Source organism: Silurus meridionalis, chromosome 15, assembly GCF_014805685.1.
Source record: "Silurus meridionalis isolate SWU-2019-XX chromosome 15, ASM1480568v1, whole genome shotgun sequence".
In the NCBI taxonomy this organism is placed as follows: Eukaryota; Metazoa; Chordata; class Actinopteri; order Siluriformes; family Siluridae; genus Silurus; species Silurus meridionalis.
The window spans coordinates 21,875,744-21,896,316 of NC_060898.1; the positions used below are offsets into that span (position 1 = coordinate 21,875,744).

General features: G+C 41.0%; 1 protein-coding gene across 2 annotated transcripts in view; it reads left to right on the forward strand.

The window, feature by feature from the left end:
• The window catches only part of mntb (MAX network transcriptional repressor b), a 25,214-nt gene continuing 4,641 nt past the window's right edge, over positions 1–20,573 (forward strand). The window contains exons 1-4 of one of the 2 annotated variants that reach the window (XM_046867158.1): positions 2–359; positions 5,758–6,373; positions 6,628–6,669; positions 7,667–7,778. In XM_046867158.1, coding sequence (XP_046723114.1) covers positions 287–359; positions 5,758–6,373; positions 6,628–6,669; positions 7,667–7,778 — 843 coding nt within the window. In that variant the 5' untranslated portion in view covers positions 2–286. Of the gene's footprint in view, positions 360–5,757; positions 6,374–6,627; positions 6,670–7,666; positions 7,779–20,573 lie in introns of both variants that reach the window. The other variant, XM_046867160.1, reaches the window with a different exon arrangement.

Genomic DNA, 20,573 nt, shown 5'->3' on the forward strand with positions numbered 1-20,573 from the left:
CTATGCCGCCTTCCTCTGTGTTGTGTTTTCTGTTACTCGCATCGCCATCTTGTTGCGAGTCCAGTCATGCAGTCGGAGGAGTTTCCGGGAGATTTGTAGACTTTATTTTTGTTTTTAATGTTATTATAATATTACGGATTAAAATTACAGCTTTGTGCGCGTGAACACTCCGGTCAGCCCGCATACACGTGACCTGCGGTGTGCGTGTGTAAATATATATATACTAATATATATATATGTGTGTGTGTGTGTGTTTTAAATACACTGTATCCGCTCGGTGTACGAAATGAGTATTGATACACTTCTGGAAGCGGCTCGATACCTGGAGTGGCAAGCCCAGCAACAACAGATTACACGTGGTAAGGTGGAGAGGGGGGTGAGTGGGTGGATGGGGGTGGGTGGGTTGTTAGGTGGGGGGTGACTGGATTTGTGCATGATATAGAGAAATAAAAAGAAGAATGTATTTGTGTGTATAGACTGATGCACGCTGCAGCAGTTGTGCAACCGCCAGTGTTCTCAACAGGACGTGTAACACACACACACACACACACACACACACACGCGAACGCTCATCACGTGCATTTTTTTTGCGTGATCATGCTGCTGCTGTTCTTGTCTTTGTATTTATATGTACGGTGCATCGGCGTCGGGTGCGCGCGAGCGTTTCGCTTTTGCTCGGTTTCCGGGTTATAAGCGCGCGTGCTATATTTAGTCGGCGACTCCGTGCCGTGGAGGGTGGGTGAGCACGCACTCTCACTCTCACTCTCAGACACACACACACACACACACACACACGCACGTTTCTCTTTTCGATCTCGTTATCCATCTCCGTAAGGAACTGTCTTGCGCCGTGCGCGCGCGTCCTTTCTTTCTTTTGTTTTTTCTCTCTAAAAGAAAATCATATTCTGAATATTTATTAGATTCTTAAATTAATTTGTTATTGGACCCCTTTTTTATATATATATAATATAAAGTTAGGGAATGTCGTAAAGCTCGTGCACTGGGCGGTGGCGATTGTGTGTGCGTGCGTGCACGCGCGCTCGTGTTTACGGCGTGACATTGTCGCGTGACTTTGTCTCGCTTCCGACTCCGTGACAGTAGCGTATCTATAAGTTAGAGAGAGAAAAAGAGAGAGAGAGATCCTCCTCTGTTGCATTCGCGGTGATCAATTGCGTGTGCGCACGTGTGTTTGCGTGCGTGTTTTTTTTTTTTTTTTCGCTACAATCTGGGAGTAGAGATTTTTTGTTGATGACGTGTCACCCCCTTCCATGCATAACGTGTGCCGAAAGAAGCACCGCCCTTTACGACCACGTGCGCACACGACACGCCCCCTATTTTCCTTTTAAGTGCGTGTGGCCCCGCCCATCTCGGGTCTCTGCGCCCACAGCGTGGGGAAGTGGGGCGACTCCCAACCTCGACTGTCTAATGCTGGGGTTATATAATGGGCTGTTTGCGGGGGATTTTGATTGATTGGTTTATTTATCCATCCATCCCTCCATCCATTTGATCTTGCATTGGTGAAAGAGTGAATCAGTATCTGTTTTTCTTTTTTTTTTCGGTCAGTATGCAGATCCTTCTGAACGTCTTAAAGATCACAAACAAGCCTTCGATCTGCATTCATTGTATTAATAATACAAAAAAAGGCTGTTTACATGTGGATCTCATTCCACGCTCACAAAGATCAGATACGGATGTATGGTGAGCTCGAGTTCTTCTCATACGCACCGTGTCTTCATAGAGCTCCTATAGAAGCTCTGCACCATATAAAGGCGTCCTGTACGATTGTATTCTTCGAAGAACAGTCTGGGGAGCATGAGCCTGATGTTCCTACACCCATGTACCTTCATGTACGCCCCCCCTTACAGTCCACTTCTGTACGTTCTTGTTGGCACGATGCCGTCTAATAGAATTTTGCTTCATCCACACAAAAAAATAGGGGGTTTATCCGTTACCTGGCGAGTATTTAACACTTAAATGTTCCTCCAAAATATTGAATACCTCCTGATAGAAGTGGAAACGGACTTGTTTTTTTGGTTCTGGAAGCAGCCTATTTGACTGCGTAATGTCTTCTGGCTGAGTTTGTTCTTTCTGAGAAACCCTTTTGAGGATTCCAGTTTTTAAAGCCTGAAATGTGCAGAGCGATTTGTTGTCTGATGACAATGTCGTGGGTGTACGTTACCGACCCCGGGCTTGAAACGTGTCTGATGGGGGGGGGGTGCTGTGTTTGTGTTACATTTTAGTGATGATTAGACTTTTTTTCAGGAATCATGTTTTTATAGCATTTTAATATACCAATGCACAAGAAGTGAATGGAACGAGTGGTATGTAATATCGAGATGTAAATCTACGCCTGGACGAGCATGCGTGGGTTCCTTGCATTGTTTTCGCTCCAACAAACTCGCATGTGTGAGTAATTGCGTGTGCTGTACAGAAGGGGGGGGCCTAAATGGCTGCGTCCGGTTTGTACAGACTTTTTTTTCCCTTCCCCTGACTTGTTTATGTCATCTTTATAAGGACACCAGGCTCTGCTATGCCACAAACACATGTCCATTAAGAGCTGTGCTGCCCTCTAGAGTGTATGTCCTATTGCTCACAAAACACTGTCCATCTGTTAACGTCTTTTTTCGAGAGTGCCTCGTGCTTGGCGTTCCGGGCCGTAGACAAGCCGTACACGCCGCTGCTTGAGCGATTTGAAAAGGACGTTCGATTAGCGATGCTGCTTCATTTTACAAATGGTTTATATGGAGTTTTCTGTTTTAGCATAGAGTCTAAATGTGTGTGTGTGTGTGTGTCCCCCAAAAGCCTTGTTCTTTCATAAAGCACAAAAAAAGGCAGGAGCGTAAATGGAGAGATTTCGGGTACCCGGTTGGTACCAACCTAATTTGATGTTCGAGGATTCCCACGTGCCTCTGTGTTGGTCTCTTTGCATCCATAGCAACCGTCACTTCGCACGCTCGACCGCATTAGCAGCTCCCTTCTCTTTTTTTACCCCGTCTTTTTTCGAGCGTAGGCACTGCAGTAGCGGAATACAGCTCGTGTCTCACAGCGCTAATGACATCAGCTGAAATGGGCTTTTGGACAGCTTGTGTAAACCCCCCCCTTTGCCTGTTAAAACACAAGCCGCAGAACAAAAGCGAAGACCCTCGACCATTGGTTAACGTCTGCTCTACAGCGCCATCTGTCAATCAATGCCAAGCGACCAATCGACAAAATGTGCAGATGAGACGAGATTCCCTCCTTGTTTCATCAGGGTGCTGCTGAATGAGATCTGGTGCTGGTTTCTGGGTCAGACACCTCCCAAGGCTTTGCTCCTAAGCCTGGATTATGCTTTGTCAGAAGTGCTTCTGAGAAGAACTTCTGAAAAGCATGGAATGTTCATGTTTTTTTTCTCGGACAGCAGGCAGATCATAGCCAGGGCGAATGCTGTTTGTTAAGCAGGTGATGTCGTGTAAACAGGAAGTATGCACTCCATTGTTGAATAAAAATATCGACCCAGACGAGGATGTTGACGTTTGCGGTGTGCGGGCCGCCCTTCACGAGTCCATGAGTTTGAAACGCCCCCTTCACGATGACTTGAGTTGTGAAAAGAAAGCAAAACGGCTTCAAGCCAACAACAGGAAACTGAGAACTTTTTGAATTGAATATATGACTTTTTTAGGAAAAAGCAAGTGCTGCTGTAGGGATGGTAAGATTCCCTAAATCACGTAAAAAATCATATAAAAAAAGTTTGCGTCGGATACAAGTAGTCATTTACTGCTACTTGAATATGACGCATCACAACACTGCGGAGACCGAGGCGTGTCCTGAGAATCATGTAGAATACAGATTAACATGGCAGAGGTAGAGCTGTAACTTCCTGCAGACACAACAGGAAAAGAACGTCTGGTTTAATCTCATCGTTTCTTTTCCTTGCGCTACAAAGTCCTGTTTGTGAAAGAGCCATGCGTAAGAAAGTCAGAAGGCATTTGGGTAAATTGATGATTTGCTGTCTGTCTGAACGAAAGAAATAAAAGTGAACTTTGTACCATACTGCATTGCATAGCGTCATATTTTTTCCATTGAATCAAACTGTGCATAGCAACGTATCGCATCGGTAGCTGCTTCATATAAATCTTGAATGTATCGTATCATTGGCTAAGCTTTGAGGCACATCAGTTATGGAGATGCACATCCCTGTGCTGCTGATTTTGGATCTTAAGGGTTGATTCCTTTTCCACAACTCCAGTCTCGACGCTGTCCCGAGCCATAACACAAATCATAGTCATGCGATTGTTGAACATGAAATAACGGTATCTCCACAATGATTTTGTTGTTGTTAAACAGATATAATAACATATTAGAACAATCATGGAAGGAGTCTCCAGTTTCAGTGTGTGAAAATGGCTACGTTTCTACTGGAAAGGAAGTGAAAACCATCCTGTTAGCTTTAGCTCCTCCCACTCTGAGTCTGGAAGCTTTCTGTACAGCTCGGTGTTGTCTGACAGGATCTGCTGTGCCAAGTTACATGATTATTACACTTCTGGTTAAAGAGAAGTCATCTTTTTGTCTTTTTATGGCTTGCCTGAGGGCCATGTGGTGACCTGAGTTTACACCTCTGGCCCCAATTTGCAGTGGTGATGTTTGGGGTGCTGTGGTCACACTCGGGCTCACACCTTATGCCGGGCTCACGCAGTGCGATATTTAATAGTTCTCTTTTCGATTGTTGCTTGTTAGACTGTACAAACCTGATCCCATGTCACACTGTAGGATCTCACTTGTCATAATATCAGACTGTACGACAGTCAAAAACCGACGCACACAAGAAAAAGTTTCTACGTCATCGATCCATGACGCATTCAGACCTGCGTTCTCTCACTAATGGTAGCTAGCAGCAAACTAAAACATCCTACAAACACTTGTTTTCCCTCCATAATTCGCTTCTTTCTGTACTCGCTGTACTTTTCCACCCGACTCGTTTCAATATTTTCTCTGAGGTGGTTTGAAGTTGTCACGCTAATCGCGTCATCAGGTTCTGTGCTTTTGTTTTGTTGGTTTTTGCTGCAGGAAAGAGTCTGAAATCTTCTGACACTGCCAGAATTTTACTGGTGGAAAAAAGATCGTATTTGCCATTAATCAGCTGCCGGTGAACACGTCCAACCAGCGATGCAGATTTTGGCTTAGAATTATAGGAATCAAATAAAATTTGTCTCAGACGACCGAATCGTGGCCAAAATCGCAGATTGTGCACCTGGTTTTATTGTAGTCATTCTGGTACAGTGGGCTGTGAGGCATTCAAATAATGCATGATTGCTCTTCTAGGTCCAGACTGTGTCAAGATTTGACATTTCTCAAACCAAAACCAACCTGAAGTGTAGACACACAGAGCTGATTGGATTTATCAGATCATTCCAAACCATGCTAGTCACCAATCGTAGACCAAGTGGCATTTCACCAATATTCATCGACATTGGTGTCTCTGTGGTTGACTGAAGTAGAACGCAGTGTGCTGTTGTAGTCCATTTGCCTTTAGGGTTCACATTTCTACTCGCCACAAATCTAGAGAGTCGTTTCTTCTGTTGCTGAAACTTTCCTGCAGTGGGGTGCAGCTGCGTTTTGGATCATTTGCAGTGGACGAATAGCGTTCAGGGGAAAACCTGCCAACAGAGAGTTGCAGTAGTCCAGTCTTGAAATGACAAGAGACTGAACAAGCACCTGGGCAGCCTGTGTGGACAGAAATGGTTTCTTGATCTTGATTCTTGATCTTCTCTCTCCTTTTAGAGGAGGATGAGCGACAACAAAAGGCCCTCCTGTCCTGTCGAGCGCAACCCAAGCGTCCTGAAGTTCCTGCCTCACCCATCCAGCCAGTGCAGGTCAACCACGTGAGCTGGAATGAAGACGCAAGAAGAGAACCTCGCAACCACCAACCATGCCCTCCAGCCCCAGCTCCTCCCCTGCCTCCACCCATGCCCATAACAGTAATCCCAATCCCTGTGGTTCCTGCTAACCCTGCAGCCTCAACGCTCCACACAGCCTCCACCATACCAGTGGTGACTCCTCTGGCTACAGCTCTATCCCCTCCAGGCGCACCTTTACTCAACCATGTGGTGAAGGACACACACTCTCCGTTGCACCCGCAGCATTTTCAGTACCTTCAGCATCGCCCCCTGGTCACCCACGTGAAGGCAGAGGGCAGCACCTTGCCTCAGTCGGGCACCAGTCCCAAGCAGCACCCTCAGGCCCTGCTCCAGCCCTGCCCGGCACCTGTTATCACCCCTCAGCATGCCATACTGGCCCAACCCACTCTGGCACAGAGTCATATATCTCATCCGGCCCGACCCAACGGCGCAGCGTTGGAGGACAACCGCGGTCTGGATGGCAAGAGGCGCCCCGGAGGGTGGGATCCTTTTATTTTTCTTACATTTATACCTAATATGGTTTGCTTCACCAGCAAGGCTAAGGTAGATCATAAGGCATAGAAGCATTGAGCAGTAAATATGAGGCTTGCAGAAGGTTCTTTAGGTTCTTTAGAAGCTATTCAAGGGTTGTTTAAGGGATGGTATAAATCTAGAACATCTTAAGAGTAACTTGGATATATTGCTCACATGCAGCTCCAGTTCTAACCGAAATGCATCAACATTGTGCTTACAGAGCAGGAACCAGGGAGGTGCACAATAAGCTAGAAAAGAATAGGTGAGTTACTTCTACTTCTATATCTGTTCCACATATTCTGCCTGTGCTTTAAGCAATAATCACTTGAACACCAACGGGGTCTAGTTGAGGGAATCATATAGTTGAAAAGGTGGAGAGGATGACAATATTTTCATTAAGGGCGTAGGACCTGTGTAAAAGTGACTGTTTTCGTCCGTATAGTTACTCAAATGGATTTATATGGGGTATGGTTCTAAACCAGGTTACTGCTGCCAGGAAACGCTACAATATCAGCCCTATGTGATGACCTTCACTTTGTATAAGCAGATCTGCCAACTTTAGGAGCTCTACAATTGACCATCAATGTATTACACACATTATTTAAAAATGACACAGAAATCCTGTATGATATTAACCATCACTGCCTGGAAGCTCCGTCCGCTCGTCCCTTCATCTCATTTTGTCTCAGGGCTTTCAGGACTCATGGGCAGCTCTCATCACAATTCAACAAATCATAAATAATATGAAATATTTGTGAGGACGCTTTCTGTTTAAATGCACAAGAAAATGCCGATATGGCTTTTATTTATTTAAATTTTTTACTAGTTTTCTGACCTAAAATTTTCTTGATTGCTGCTGCCAACAAGCAGTTCCAGACCTTACAGCTAGTAATATTATTAAACCCTTGTTTACCGTAAAACCGTTAAAAAAAAGTCCCGATTTCATTTTTTGACTTTCTGGTCAATGAAATAATTAATTGCGAGTTTACAAAGTGGAAAAAAATGTAATCAATATCCCGCAAGCCCTTTGTAGGCCTTAATTAACGCAGGCAGCTAATTTAATAGCTGACTATTGAATCCGACATAATAAACCGTTAAATACACATTAATTCAAAAAGGTACAGAGCTCAGGAGTGGCAGGTCGCTACTGCATTTCTGTTGTTGTTTCTGTGTGTCCTACACATTATTGTGCTGCTACACTAACTGTCATTCCCATCAAAACTAAACCGTTTACCACCCGCTCTATGTGTCTGCTTCAGACGTGCACATCTGAAGGAATGCTTTGAGACCCTCAAGAGGAACGTCCCCAACGTGGACGATAAGAAGACCTCCAATCTGAGCGTGCTCCGAAGCGCCCTGCGCTACATCCAGGTACGAGCTCGGCACTTTATTGAAATGGAGAGAAGGTCAGCAATGCGCTTGAGTTGGGTTTGTCTGGAGTCCAAGTGTAGGTAGTCCCCAACGTGTTCCAATGACCCCCATCATAACTAGAAAATACAGTCGAGACATGGCCTAGGAGTCTCAAAGAATGGTGAGCCGTATGGGGTCCTATTCTGAAATTTGTCAATAATTTAACATGGTTGAACAAAACAGAGCAGTTTGCACGACCGTAGTATATAAACAGTATATATAACGGAGCCGCTCTGTTTCAGTGTTCAGCGACGATGGTTAAAAAAGAGAGACGAGATAAAATTGTGCTTTGCACCAATATATCCAGCGTCGACTGCTGTATATAATAAGACGTCTCACAAGGCGGATCGACATCGTAAGACTGGAAAATCCCAAGTCGAAGCATCGTAACTTGGGGACTACCTGCACCCAATAACAGGTAGATTAGCTGCTGAAAGGAAACCGGACGGATTAATTGGTTAAGAAGAACGAGGATGATGGTTTAGATTCGGGATGTTTGCGTGTGTTTTTATATGATGTTCTGATAGCTTTAGGGTCACAGTTTTGACCTTGTAGAGAAGACAATTAGCCGAAGACCCCACGACGAGAACGTTTTATTTTCCTTCAACTGAACGCTGCAGTCTTTGTGTGGGGAAAAAGCTGCAATCTAAAATGTCTGCTTGCAACAAAAATTGTCAGAAGGGTGACTGTGTGTGTGTGTGTGTGTGTGTGTGTGTGTGTGTGTGTGTGTGTGTGTGTGTGTGTATGTGTGTTTGATTTTCCTTACATTCTTGCGTGCAATGGGCATGTTTTTATGGTGCCGTTTGATTAGCTTGAACAGGACTGGATTCAGGAAGTTTGTTGTAAAAGCTAATGTTTAACGCTGTGGTTGGGGATGGAATGGTTCATCAGGGTCAGAGTGTTTGTGTTTTCCTGAATCACCTGAAACGCAATAAGAAATGAGAGAAACAGTTTATATTTATTTGTGTATAGTTTTTTTCCTCATTTGCTTCTTGTGGGAGAATGTGAAAGCCAGTACCACTTTCTGTTCCATGCGTTCTCTCTCTCTCTCTCTCTCTCTCTCTCTCTCTCTCTCTCTCTCTCTCTAACACACACACACACACACACACACACACACACACACACACTCTTGTACATTCACCCAGCTTAGGTGCTTTTGGCAGGAAAATGTCACAGGCATATGCCACAGTGCACAATCCTCCCTGGGACATTATTCTTAGTCATTATGTCCATTTTTCCCCTCTTTTTATATCTTTTCTTTATTTATTTCAGACCTTCTGATCCTGATGTCGAACGTGTTCACTGTGAAAGCCATTAAAATTACACTGTAGGTGCATACGGATCTTAAGCACTACATGAGATCAGGTTTAAAAGCAAATACTACGATTTTACCGAGAAAATATATGTTTTACGGAACATTTTTCGCATTATTATGCAATTTTCCCGACTAAACCCAACCCGCACCGTGTTTTGTAGTGCAGGGAAACAGGCCATGCGATGACACAATTACTCCGAATCCTCCTGTACTAACACAGAGCCTCCCGTCCCCCTCCTCCTTCCTGTGAGGCCACGTGAGGCCTGAGCACATGGCGAGCGCGAGTCCGCTGATGTCAGCGGCAGCTCCAGACAAACTCCGCCCCTCAAAGAGCACACACCGCTCTCATGTAGCACATGCTTACTGGCGCATCGGCTCGAAGCTGCAGCCTCCTGAGGGGGTTTGAGAGCACGGAGAGACGATTCTGAGCCTTTATTTGAAATGTTCTGTGTTTGCCAAGACATCTTGTACTTGGTCTATTAATAGCAGGGGTATCCCAGATGCCCCTGCTATAATATCAGTCTCAGCTAATAGCCTTTAATTATGCAAATCTTCCCAATAACTGCGTGTTGAAAGGTTTATATATATATATTAATTTAAACAGCACTCATTTTTATTAACGTGAGATTAAGGCAGCATGCATTTTTCTTTTTTATTCAAAATATAAACAAATAAGTATACACACATTTATTTACTGCATCATTCTTTTACGCAGATAAAAAAACAAAAAAAAACTGTACCGAAAACACAATTTTAAATCACTAAATGTTTTTTTTACTGAAAAAATCCGCCATGATGCACACATCCGGTAATTAAAACCGTCCGTGTGGAAACATAGCAAAAGTTCTGTTTGGTGTCCTGGCGATTTACGTCATTTAAAACGCCATAATTACTTTCAAAACAAGCGTTTCACTAACAATAAACATACACTTTCATAAAGCGTATCTGCGCTCGTGTGGAGACCCAGCGTCTGGGTAGTGAAGGAGAGAACACGAGGAGCGACTGTAATTAAAGGAAGGGTGTGGGAGGAGAGCTGGGACGAGTGCTGGGTTGTAGGCGTCTGAGAGGTTGTCCGTCCAATCGGATCGACCCTGTCGTTACAGCTCCGCCTTCTTCTCTGTCACTACGTCGCTCTCTTTCTCTTCCGTTGCCAGGGAGACTGCAGCGGGTTCCAGCTGTTGCCGTGGTGATATCCTGCGGGACCTGGCGACACCGTCTGCTCGGTAGCTGGGAAAAACAAAAGGCAGCGCAGGTCGAACCTGACCTCAGATCAGTCACACTACGTACACAAGCATAAACGCGAGGGGGGCATGTAACCACATGACCCACATGATATTCAGTCACTCGTTCACTTCCTGTCCAAGAGACACTCATGGACATCATGACGTCATCGTTTGATGTAAAATTGTTGTCTATGTTCGTAAAATTCTGCCCGCAGGATTTAGGGTTTAAATCTAAACTCAGTTCACGGCTATAAATAAGTTAAATTCAGTTTATAAATCCGAAGTGTTGAGAGTTTTTTTCCACGCTTATAAACATAGTAAACATACTTAGGTTTTTTTCCGGGTTGACTTTTTAAGGCCGACGTCTTGCAGTGGTTGGTTGATCGTCAGATTTATATATGGAGCTCTCACTTAATAACAGATTCGACTTGATCCAAACAAAATCAAGGCCTCAGCAAGGAATAAAAACAATCTGAAAGCGTTTTCTTTAATCAGCTGAGTAATTTCTAGTTCCTAATTTTCCATTCACATGAACTAGGAGACCCAAACCTAATCCAGCATGCTCAAAGCCATCTGATGATCTGCTTTCCATTGGTTGGAGTGGAAGATCTCCTGTTATAGAGCTATAACCCTATTAACCATAATGAATGTGAACGCTGACCGCACCCCAGACCTCCTCACTTTCTCACCTACATCAGTACCTGACTTTACCAATCTCCACAAATCTAGAGGGACATCTTTTCCAGAAGAGTGGAGCGTATTATAACGGAAAAATGGGATTAATGTGTAATGGGATGTACAAAAAGAAGCACATACCAATGTTATGATCAGGTGTCCACAAACCTTTGTCCATACAGTGTAGATATCTGTGTCAATGTGGATCTGTCATATAAATTCATGCTTTCTCCAGCAATCCTTGATTAAATATTTTTTCTTTTGTACTTGGATTTTGAGATAATCGCTTCAGTAATCAGACATTAGAAAACGTTTTTTTTACAGCACCATTGAATAAACTGTAGTAAAAACAGGGTCTTAAAAAGTCTACAATTTAAAAAATCTAAATTTTAGGTCATAAATTAGCAGTTTTGGGTCTTCAATAATCCGAAACGGGTCTTAATTTTCCGATTTCTATGTAACGTTACCTGTAACCCTCCCTTGTAACGAGCACTTGTTCTTGTTGGTTAGTTTCCGTGGTGTTGTAGTTCTTTCCTCTGATAATCCAAATAGAATTCGCTGTATTACGACTAAAAATGAGACCAAAATGCGACAGCCAATCAGATTTCTGTTATGGGCGCTAATCCTTCTTGGATTGTACCACAGAAGTAAAACAGATTTAATTTTTCGGCTGTGGGGAAGTGCATGTTTAGCGATACTTGGTTTTAAAATAATGAATTTAGGGCTCAGTTAAGGCCAACGTTAAATTCAACGTATTTATGTGTGTGTTTTTGATGTTGTGACAAAGATCCTAAATTTCATTCCCAATGGTCCTAAAAAGTCTTAAATTTGACTTTGTGAAACCTGCAGAAACCCTGTAGAAGATCTGTTGAGAAACCTGAAGGTATTTTTTGTTCAGATCCACTTAAACACTTTGCATCCATTAGCGACGCGTGGCACGTTACCCTAAACACCATTACTAACGCTCTTAATAAAACTAGCGCTCGAAAGCCGCAGCGACGAGGCCCAGCTGTCGTCTGACAAGAAACATACACATTCAGAAGAATTGTATTTAAATACATAAACATCAGGACAGATGTTTACGGTACGACTCCGCCGCACAGGAATCGCTACGTTTAATTGGAGAGGAGGGAAAAAATATATTGTTTCATCCCTGCTTTGGCTCAGGGTCAAAATCCAGACTGTTGCCGAAGAGATTCCGCATTTCTCATGATGTAGATTGAGGACATTGAGGACAATTTTTAATAAAAAAAAAAAATATATATATATATATATATATATATATATATATATATATATATATATATATATATATATATATATATATCACAGGCTCATTGGCTTTCTATTCCTGGAATCATTATTTTTGACATTTTGCTTCCGGGGAAAGAAAAAAAAAAGAGATTCTAACTAATCTGAAATCCAAAGACAGTTCCAGAAAAAAAGCAAACACCCATTTTTGGAGCATAAAGCCAGCGATGGTGTGACGCTACCGGATTAAAAATAGACCCGGGCTGAGCAAAGGAGCCGGTTTCAAAACGAAAAGGCCAGCAGGATCAGATAAGCCCTGACGGCAAGTATCATTCTGAAAGATGTCATTTACTGGATGATTCTGATGAATCAACCGAGTCTAATTGCAAAATGGTCCGAAAATGGTCCCGACACAAACCGCTTTATTCCCTTTATTTATTCATGAATGGTTTCAAAAAACACAGTTCTCCATATGGTTTTACTTCCCCAGAACATTTTTGCATTTATGATCACTAATAATACACTCTCTAGACCAATGGATTGGGACACCTGCTTTTTTTTCCTCAACTTTTTACCACAGAGTAGGAGCGACACAGTTGTATAGGATGCCTTTGTGCATTTTCCCTTCACTTGAACTAGGAAACCCAAACTTGTTTCAACATGACAATGCACAAAGCCAGGTTCATTAAGATATGCTTCACATGGCTTGGAGTGGAAGATCTTGCTGCTCTGAACTTAATCCTTTTGAACAATGCTGGATAAATATGAACGCTAAGTTCACCCCAGGCCGACTCACTTCACCGACATCAGTACCCAACCTCAAAATCTCCAGAACACACTCCAAAATCTAGTGGAACATCTTCCCAGGAGGTTTTTATATAACAGCAAATACGGACTAAATGTGGAATGAGATGTTCAGAAAGCACATACCAATCTTATGGTCAGGTGACCCGATGTTTTTGTCCATATTAGGGTAGCTGTCAGGCTGGTGGGTGGGATCTGGCAGGAAAGGAAGGTAATTGGGAAGGGGAAAAAAAATCACATTCTTGCACTCCGAGTGCAGAGTCTCGTGAATTCACAGGTTAAAGATCATGTAGATAAAGTTGGCATGAAAGTGAAAGTTAAAAAAAAAAAAGAAGTCAGTCATGTCCTGTGTCCTTTCCCCTGATTTGTCTTTTCCGTGAGGGGAAATTCGTTCTTGTTTGCTCCGACTGCTTCTCTCGTCTACACGAATTTCATAAAATCATAAAGCCAGACCGAATATGTTGGCACGTCTGTAGTATAAGCTGGTCTTTCCTCTTGGTCTCAGCTTGTGTTCATCGTTTGGTGTAAACATGGTTGTGTCATAACACAGTGTTATTGAGTGAAAGGAGGAAACTGGCTGTAGTTTGGACTGTCAGTTTCTCTTCGTGGCAGAGGGAAGATGGCCAAGTTAAACAGCTTTTCATCGCAGTGTTATTTCTTCCTCCCTACAAAAGCCCATGAGTGTAGTTTGAAGTCGTCCTGAAAATTAGAGCTGTTTTAGACATTTTGTACCTCAGCGTTGGAACACTGATAAAAGATTTTTTTGAGGGACTCTAATTTTAATTTTGAGTCCTGGGGAAAAAATGTGCTAATTTAGTTGGATGCATCGTTTGGCTTATCTTAGTGATTTTTAAACTAAATGATTTTTAAACAAAATGGCAGATTTTCCCCCAGAAGATCCAGAAAGTACATGTCTATGGATCACTATTTGACAAACTCCCCTTTTGTAGTGCAAAAAAAAAAATTATAATCTGGTTTTATTTACTTGTTGTGTCTCCAGGAAGTTACAGCTCTACCTCTGCCATGTTAATCTGTGATCTATGTGACACTCAGGACACGCCTCGGTCTCCGTAGTGTTGTCATACGTCATATTCACGTAGCAGCAGCGATGCTGAGAGAACGCGCTCGAGAAACGGTTTAGCGAAGAAAATTCGATCAATATACAGCCATTATTGTCTAAATAGCTGCCAACCAAAGTGAGTACACCCTCAGTGATAACAGCTGTATGTCGTTTAATCGTGCGAAGCCACACGTCCTATTTATCATGTTTTTGTCTGCTTGACAGGACCATACAAAATTGTGTATCTTGTATTCGAAGTTAAAATTTGGTGCTTTGAGTCCAATTCTCTCACACTGACCACTGGATGTTCAACATGGTACCTCATGGTAAAGACTCTCTGAGGATTTGAGAATTTGAATTGTTTTTTGGGAAACTGTACATGTATACATATATATGTAAATATGAATCATTTCTAAATAAAAAAGTTATAGCACATCTACTAATAAGTATAAATAAATAAATCGTTTTTTACAGACGCACACGTGTTAACGACGCATAGCGATACAAACGACAGCTTGTATCCGACGCACACGGTTTTTAAATCGGTGCATTACATATTTAACGTTTATGCGCTACTGCGAATCAGTAAATTTAAATCTGTAATTTCTATAAATTCCTTTGACCAGAGGTGGGAAGTAACGAAGTACAAATATTCCGTTACTGTACTCAAGTAGATTTTTCTGGTATCATTATTTTACTCCACTATTTATTTTTCTGACAACTTTTCACTTCTACTCATGAATTTTTTTACACAAATATCTGTACTTTTTACTTCTTACATTTTAAAACCGGACCGTTACTTTAGTTTTAATCTATTTAGGGGAATGATAGTTTTGGTTTTTTCTCTCATTGCAATGGCATACCTGTAAACATGACCGAGAACAGAGACATTCCTGTCACATGAATATCATCATCTTTTCTCCGCTTGTGTTCCATATGGTGGATGTTCATCCTGAACACATTCATTAGAGAACTTTAGAAATTAATTTGTATTAATATATTAATATGATGTGAGGTTCAGTTTCCAGCGTGACACTAAAACAGGTAGTAATAATGACTACTTTTTACTGTAGTACATGTCAGAGCCCGAACATCTTTACCTTCACCTGGGTAAAAAAAAGTGTAGTCAGAACTTCAACTTTTACCAGAGACTTTTAAAACATGAGTTTCTGAACGTGAAGGAGGTGTGAACTTTTGCCACCTCTGCCTGACCACATTTTGGACTTGCTCTACAGTAGTAGCTCTTGAATAGTAAAAATCCTTTTTTGCCGTGTTTTTGGCCGTTAGTTTTTTCTTCCTTGTCCTTATTGCTTGTTTAATAAAAATTTGTTTTTATTTAGGAAAAAAATCCAATTAACTTCTTGGCCCTCATCGGCGCACCAGCGCGACCGATATCCCGTTGTTCTCAGGTGTTAATATTTAACAATAGATTAAATTAAAAGGCACACGGTAACCATGACTAACTATACATCATTCTAACGCTCCAAGCCTCAAGCAGTGATTTCAGATCCACTGTTTTTCAATGGAAAGAATGTATGCATGCATAAAAAATGCACTACTTACATTATTATTGTAATAACGAGTCACAAACACATCCGCTGCTGCTAATCCCGGTTTATTAGGGGAAAAATAAGTGTCCAGTGAACAACATGCCGTAAAGCATTACTGCTCCAACCAAACAATAGTGTTGTAATTTAGATGGTTATTTTTTTACTTACGTCACAATACTTAAATTGTGTATTGTATATGTTTCTGAATAAATTTTGCATTAAAAAAATGACGTCTTGCAGGTAGAAAAACCAAATATGGCTGGTAGAATATAGTGTTACAAAATAAATGAGACCACACACTAAAAATAAATAAATGAAAACTGTAAAAGAGGCAGAATCTCGGGCTTCAGTCTGCACTCTATAGGCAGATGTCGACGTTTTTATTGTGCACCACCATCATTTCAAACCTTTTCTTTCCAGCCAGTAGCATTATGGAAACAAAATGATTGATGGAAAATATAGCCAATGAGTGCAGGATTCTAACGATATATGGGAGGATTTTATTTCCTACGTGTCAGGCTTAGTTTTATTACTCTTTACAAACTCTTACTGGTCAAACGGCACACGTGAAGGACCAGGATGTGATGCAGCTCTCGGTTCTGCTCAAACAGCCTTTTTCAGCTTGTGATAACTGGACTTTGTTTACAACAAAAAAAAGAAAACAAAGAAAAAAATGGACAGTCAAAAAAAGGTGTTTTATCGGAGATTTGCACAAAGCAGGGGAGGAAAATATTCTTGGGGCGGAGTAGCAACAGAGACTTGGAGATCTCAATGGAGATGGAAAATCTGAGCCTATTTTACATCTGTAAGTTACAATATATCTCCCTTTACAGTTTTATACGATGTTGTAGGTTTTATTGCCCGTTTGTTTTTATAAGAGAAATTCTTCTTGAAATGTGTGTGTGTTTGTGTGTGTGTTGTTGAGATTGGAGTGGCCATGACTGTAAAGCAATAGCTTGTCTGGCTACCTGGTCATTATTATGAATGCCAAATCAATATCAAAAACAAAAGCCTTTAATGGTCAGCCATTGATTTCTATGCAGACTGTATGAATAGAGTATGGATGGACACGTGAGTTTAGCAGGTGGCTCTCAAACAGGGGGAGAGAGAAAAGGATCAGACATAGTCTCAGAAAAATGTTTGTAGGAATCGCATTTGTCATGAAAATCTTCATAAAATTGAAAATATAAACTCCTGAGACGTTGCTTTTAACCCAGTACTTTTTTGGATTGCTCCAGGAATGATTTCATGTATTTATGTATGATATAAAAAAAAGAATGTTCAATGCAGGAAATGTATATCCAAGGCACTTCATCATCTAAAACTTATCTTTTTGAGCAATATCAACTTTGATGATTGACAGTAAAGCTCAATGTGTCTTCTTTCCAATAATCTCTAAATTGTGTATGTAGCACATTTTTCTCAGGAACTGTTAACATTTCAATTTAGGTAGCGCGTCAACTGTGAGTCCCAAAAGCTGTGGTGAAGGCTAACAAGTACATTTTTATTTGTAGAGCGCTTTTAACAGGGGACATTGTCTCAAAGCAGCTTTACAGAGATAAAGTTAAGAATGTATAAGTTTGTTCCTTATAATTAAGTTGGTCCGAGGCAAGGAAGAACTCTATGAGATGGCATGAGGAAGAAACCTTTAGACTTAAAAGGGAACTTTTCATCATCACCGAATGTCCATTCATAACAGTTCCATCATTGTTGAGGTGTGCAGTTCAGTGATGAACCCATAAATGCAACCTGCGATCCTGAGCACATTGTAGCAGACTTTTTTATATTAATTACAGTCCAAATCCAATCCAAAGTTCTTGAGTTGCTCAGTAACTTCATGGATGTTTAGGCTGGTTACGTGGAACCATCCTCAGCTCTGAAGCTTTTTTGTCAAATGCATTTTAATTGCTTTACTCGTACAAGTAAATACATCAACCTACAAAATCTAATCGCAGCTAGGAAACTATTTCAGGGGGACATAAGTGGCACTCGCACACCTTAATGTTCTCCTGGATCATTGCTGCGATTTGATTAGACGACCAGGTCGCTCGATTTGCATCCGCGCTTCCCTTTATCTCCTCTTTCACATTTTTATTTGTTCATATTTTTGTTGTACAACTAAGCGACTTGCGGAGGCTCTTTGTAGTCTGCGTCGAACAAAAATGTAGGCCAGAGTCTAAAAATAGTATCGTGGTATAATTGAGTTTGAGAGGTCGAGCGAGTTGGAACAGCTAAGAAAGCGTTGTTTTTCTATGGGATTAGCGCTCATTTGAGTACTTAAAGCACAACGAGTTGGAGACGAACGACACGCCCGCGAACACAAAGCTGACACGCACCTTACGCTCAGCTGACACGCCGACGCGGAACGCGAGCGGACAGGCAGGTTTTTCTGACGAAGAGCCGATTGGCTGAACCGGAACGCTGTATTTAATCCCTGTGGGCCACGGCCACGCCGCTGAGAAAACTGGGAAGAGGTGGGGCTTCGTCGGGGAAGGAAAAGGAAAGCGAGAATAAACAAAGGAAGCACATCAATAACGATATAAAGCCTGTACACAACCTGCCAAATAGAGCTGTAGTAGAGAGGGCTGGGTCTGTGTCGTTCACGCTCTCTGGCTTTTCGGTTCGCGACTGAAAATCAAAATGAGAATTACGATGCGTTTGTGACTTTTTGATTTAATGCTGAAAGCAGATCGAAGGAGAAAACGGCTTTCCTCACAAAAATGTCTAATTTCTGAATTTTTACAGATTTTGTTTAATCAAACAGTATAGTCATCAAAATCTTGCAGTAACAGATATGATCAGTGTGCTAAAGTGTGCTAAAGTCTTAAACTGGAAATAAAGGACATTTCAATGGAATTTGTACAAATGATCTATAATATGATACTAAATGGAGCAACATATTCAGAGACCCTCTAGTCCAGACCCTCTAGTCCAGACTATCTAGTTCAGAGGTCCCAAACCACTGGTTCGTGGCCTGGTACTCGGCTATGGAAGAGTTGCTACAGTGTTACGGAAATGTTCTGGAGAAAACGTCAGATAACGTCTTTGTTGTTTTTGTGCAAGTTTGCCCTCTTTGATTTGCTATTCAAATTTACATGGAATGATCTGATATATAAAAATATGTGGTTCGAGGTTGTTCTCCAAATTAAAAAGAGGTTGTGCAGGGTATAACATTGTATGTAACGTTGTGGGAATCTTTTGTTGCTTTTGAAAAGCCTGTAGTACGGTGGCCAAGAAGTGCAAAACACTAACAGATCAGAAAACAAAACAGGGAGGGATAGTTTGTGAATGAAAAACTTACCGATCATTGGACGAGACACCTGTCAATCAAGATTTACAGGAAGTATAAAATATTAAAACTTTGTTTCTTGAACATGTGTAAAGTTTTCCGTTTACTTTAAACTTTTTTTTCGATTAGTGCACCTTTAAATATAAGAAAATAACAGAAGTAAACAGAAGCAAAGAGAAAATAAAATGAATTCAAAGCTACTTTGAGGAAGGACATTCATATGCAGTGATGTTGGAGATGCTGCAGTATATCATCACATAAAGATTAGTTTTTACACTTTTACACAGACGTTCCAACTTTCTCCTGCCGCAGACTGTTACTTCAGACGCTTTATGGTCTGATATCCATAACTGGCTTTACCCAAAGGTTCCCCATCTAAGAACTCTTACTGTGAAGGACATTATCTTTGGACATATAATAATCAATAACAAGGACAATTTTCTTGTTAATAAAATTCTTCTGATGGGAAAATTTTAGATACAAAATTCGAAATACTTGAAAGTGAGACCAGCGTTTTTTTTGCATTTTATAATGAGTTTATTTCTTTCACAAAAGCCCTAAAAGTGATTAAAAAAAGAAATGCAATGAATCTTTTGTCCTTTTATAGAAAAATATTTACAGAATAAACCATAGCCCTGTTTATTTTGATCCTTTTTTTATTTAATTTTATTATTATTATAAATTGTATTTATTTATCTATTTATTTTTCCACTTTCCCTAAATATATGTGTATATATTAGTATTTCATGCACCTGTTCTGTGTATTGTAATGTAAATTGTACTTGTTATTATCACGTTGTTTGTATATGGCTAATTGCTAAATAAATAAAAAAGAAACAAAGAAGAAAAAAGAAAAAAAGACTGTTGTACTTCCTGTATATTTTGAATGACAGGAGTCTTGTCCAATAATCTGTAAGTTTCCATTCACAAACATTCGCAACAATTCAGACAAAGCGGAAAAGGTAGGTATAGTTTGCGAATGAGACACTTACCGATCATTGGACGAGACACCTGTCAATCAAGACTTACAGGAAGTACAACAGTTTCGTTTTCCTTGCTTTTGTTTACTTCGGTTATTTTCTTATATTTAAAGGTGCACTAATTAAAATAAAAAAATAGTTGAAAGTGAATGGAGAACTTTACACATGTACAAGAAACAAAGTGATAAGATTTCATACTTCCTGTATATCTGGAATGACAGGTGTCTCGTCCAATGATCGGTACATTTTCCATTCACTAAACCTTTTCCGCTTTGTCTGGATTGTCGTTGTGTTTTCGGATTTGTTCATGTTTTTCACTTCTCAGCCACCGTACCGTAGTGATCATATGAACTTCCCGGAGCCACTGATGGATTATGTGCTGATGGTCGATCAAATATTTGTTATATTTTAATATTTGTTCAAAAGTCCCACAGTCACGAAATAGGATGGTTCCTCCCAAGGTTTCTCCCTCATGCCATCTCAGGGAGTTCTTTGTTGCCACAGCTGCCATTAGGGACAAACTTAGAATCATAAGGAACAAACTTATACATGCTTTATTACTCCTTTATTACTGCTTTATTACTGCTTTATCTCTGTAAAGCTGCTTGA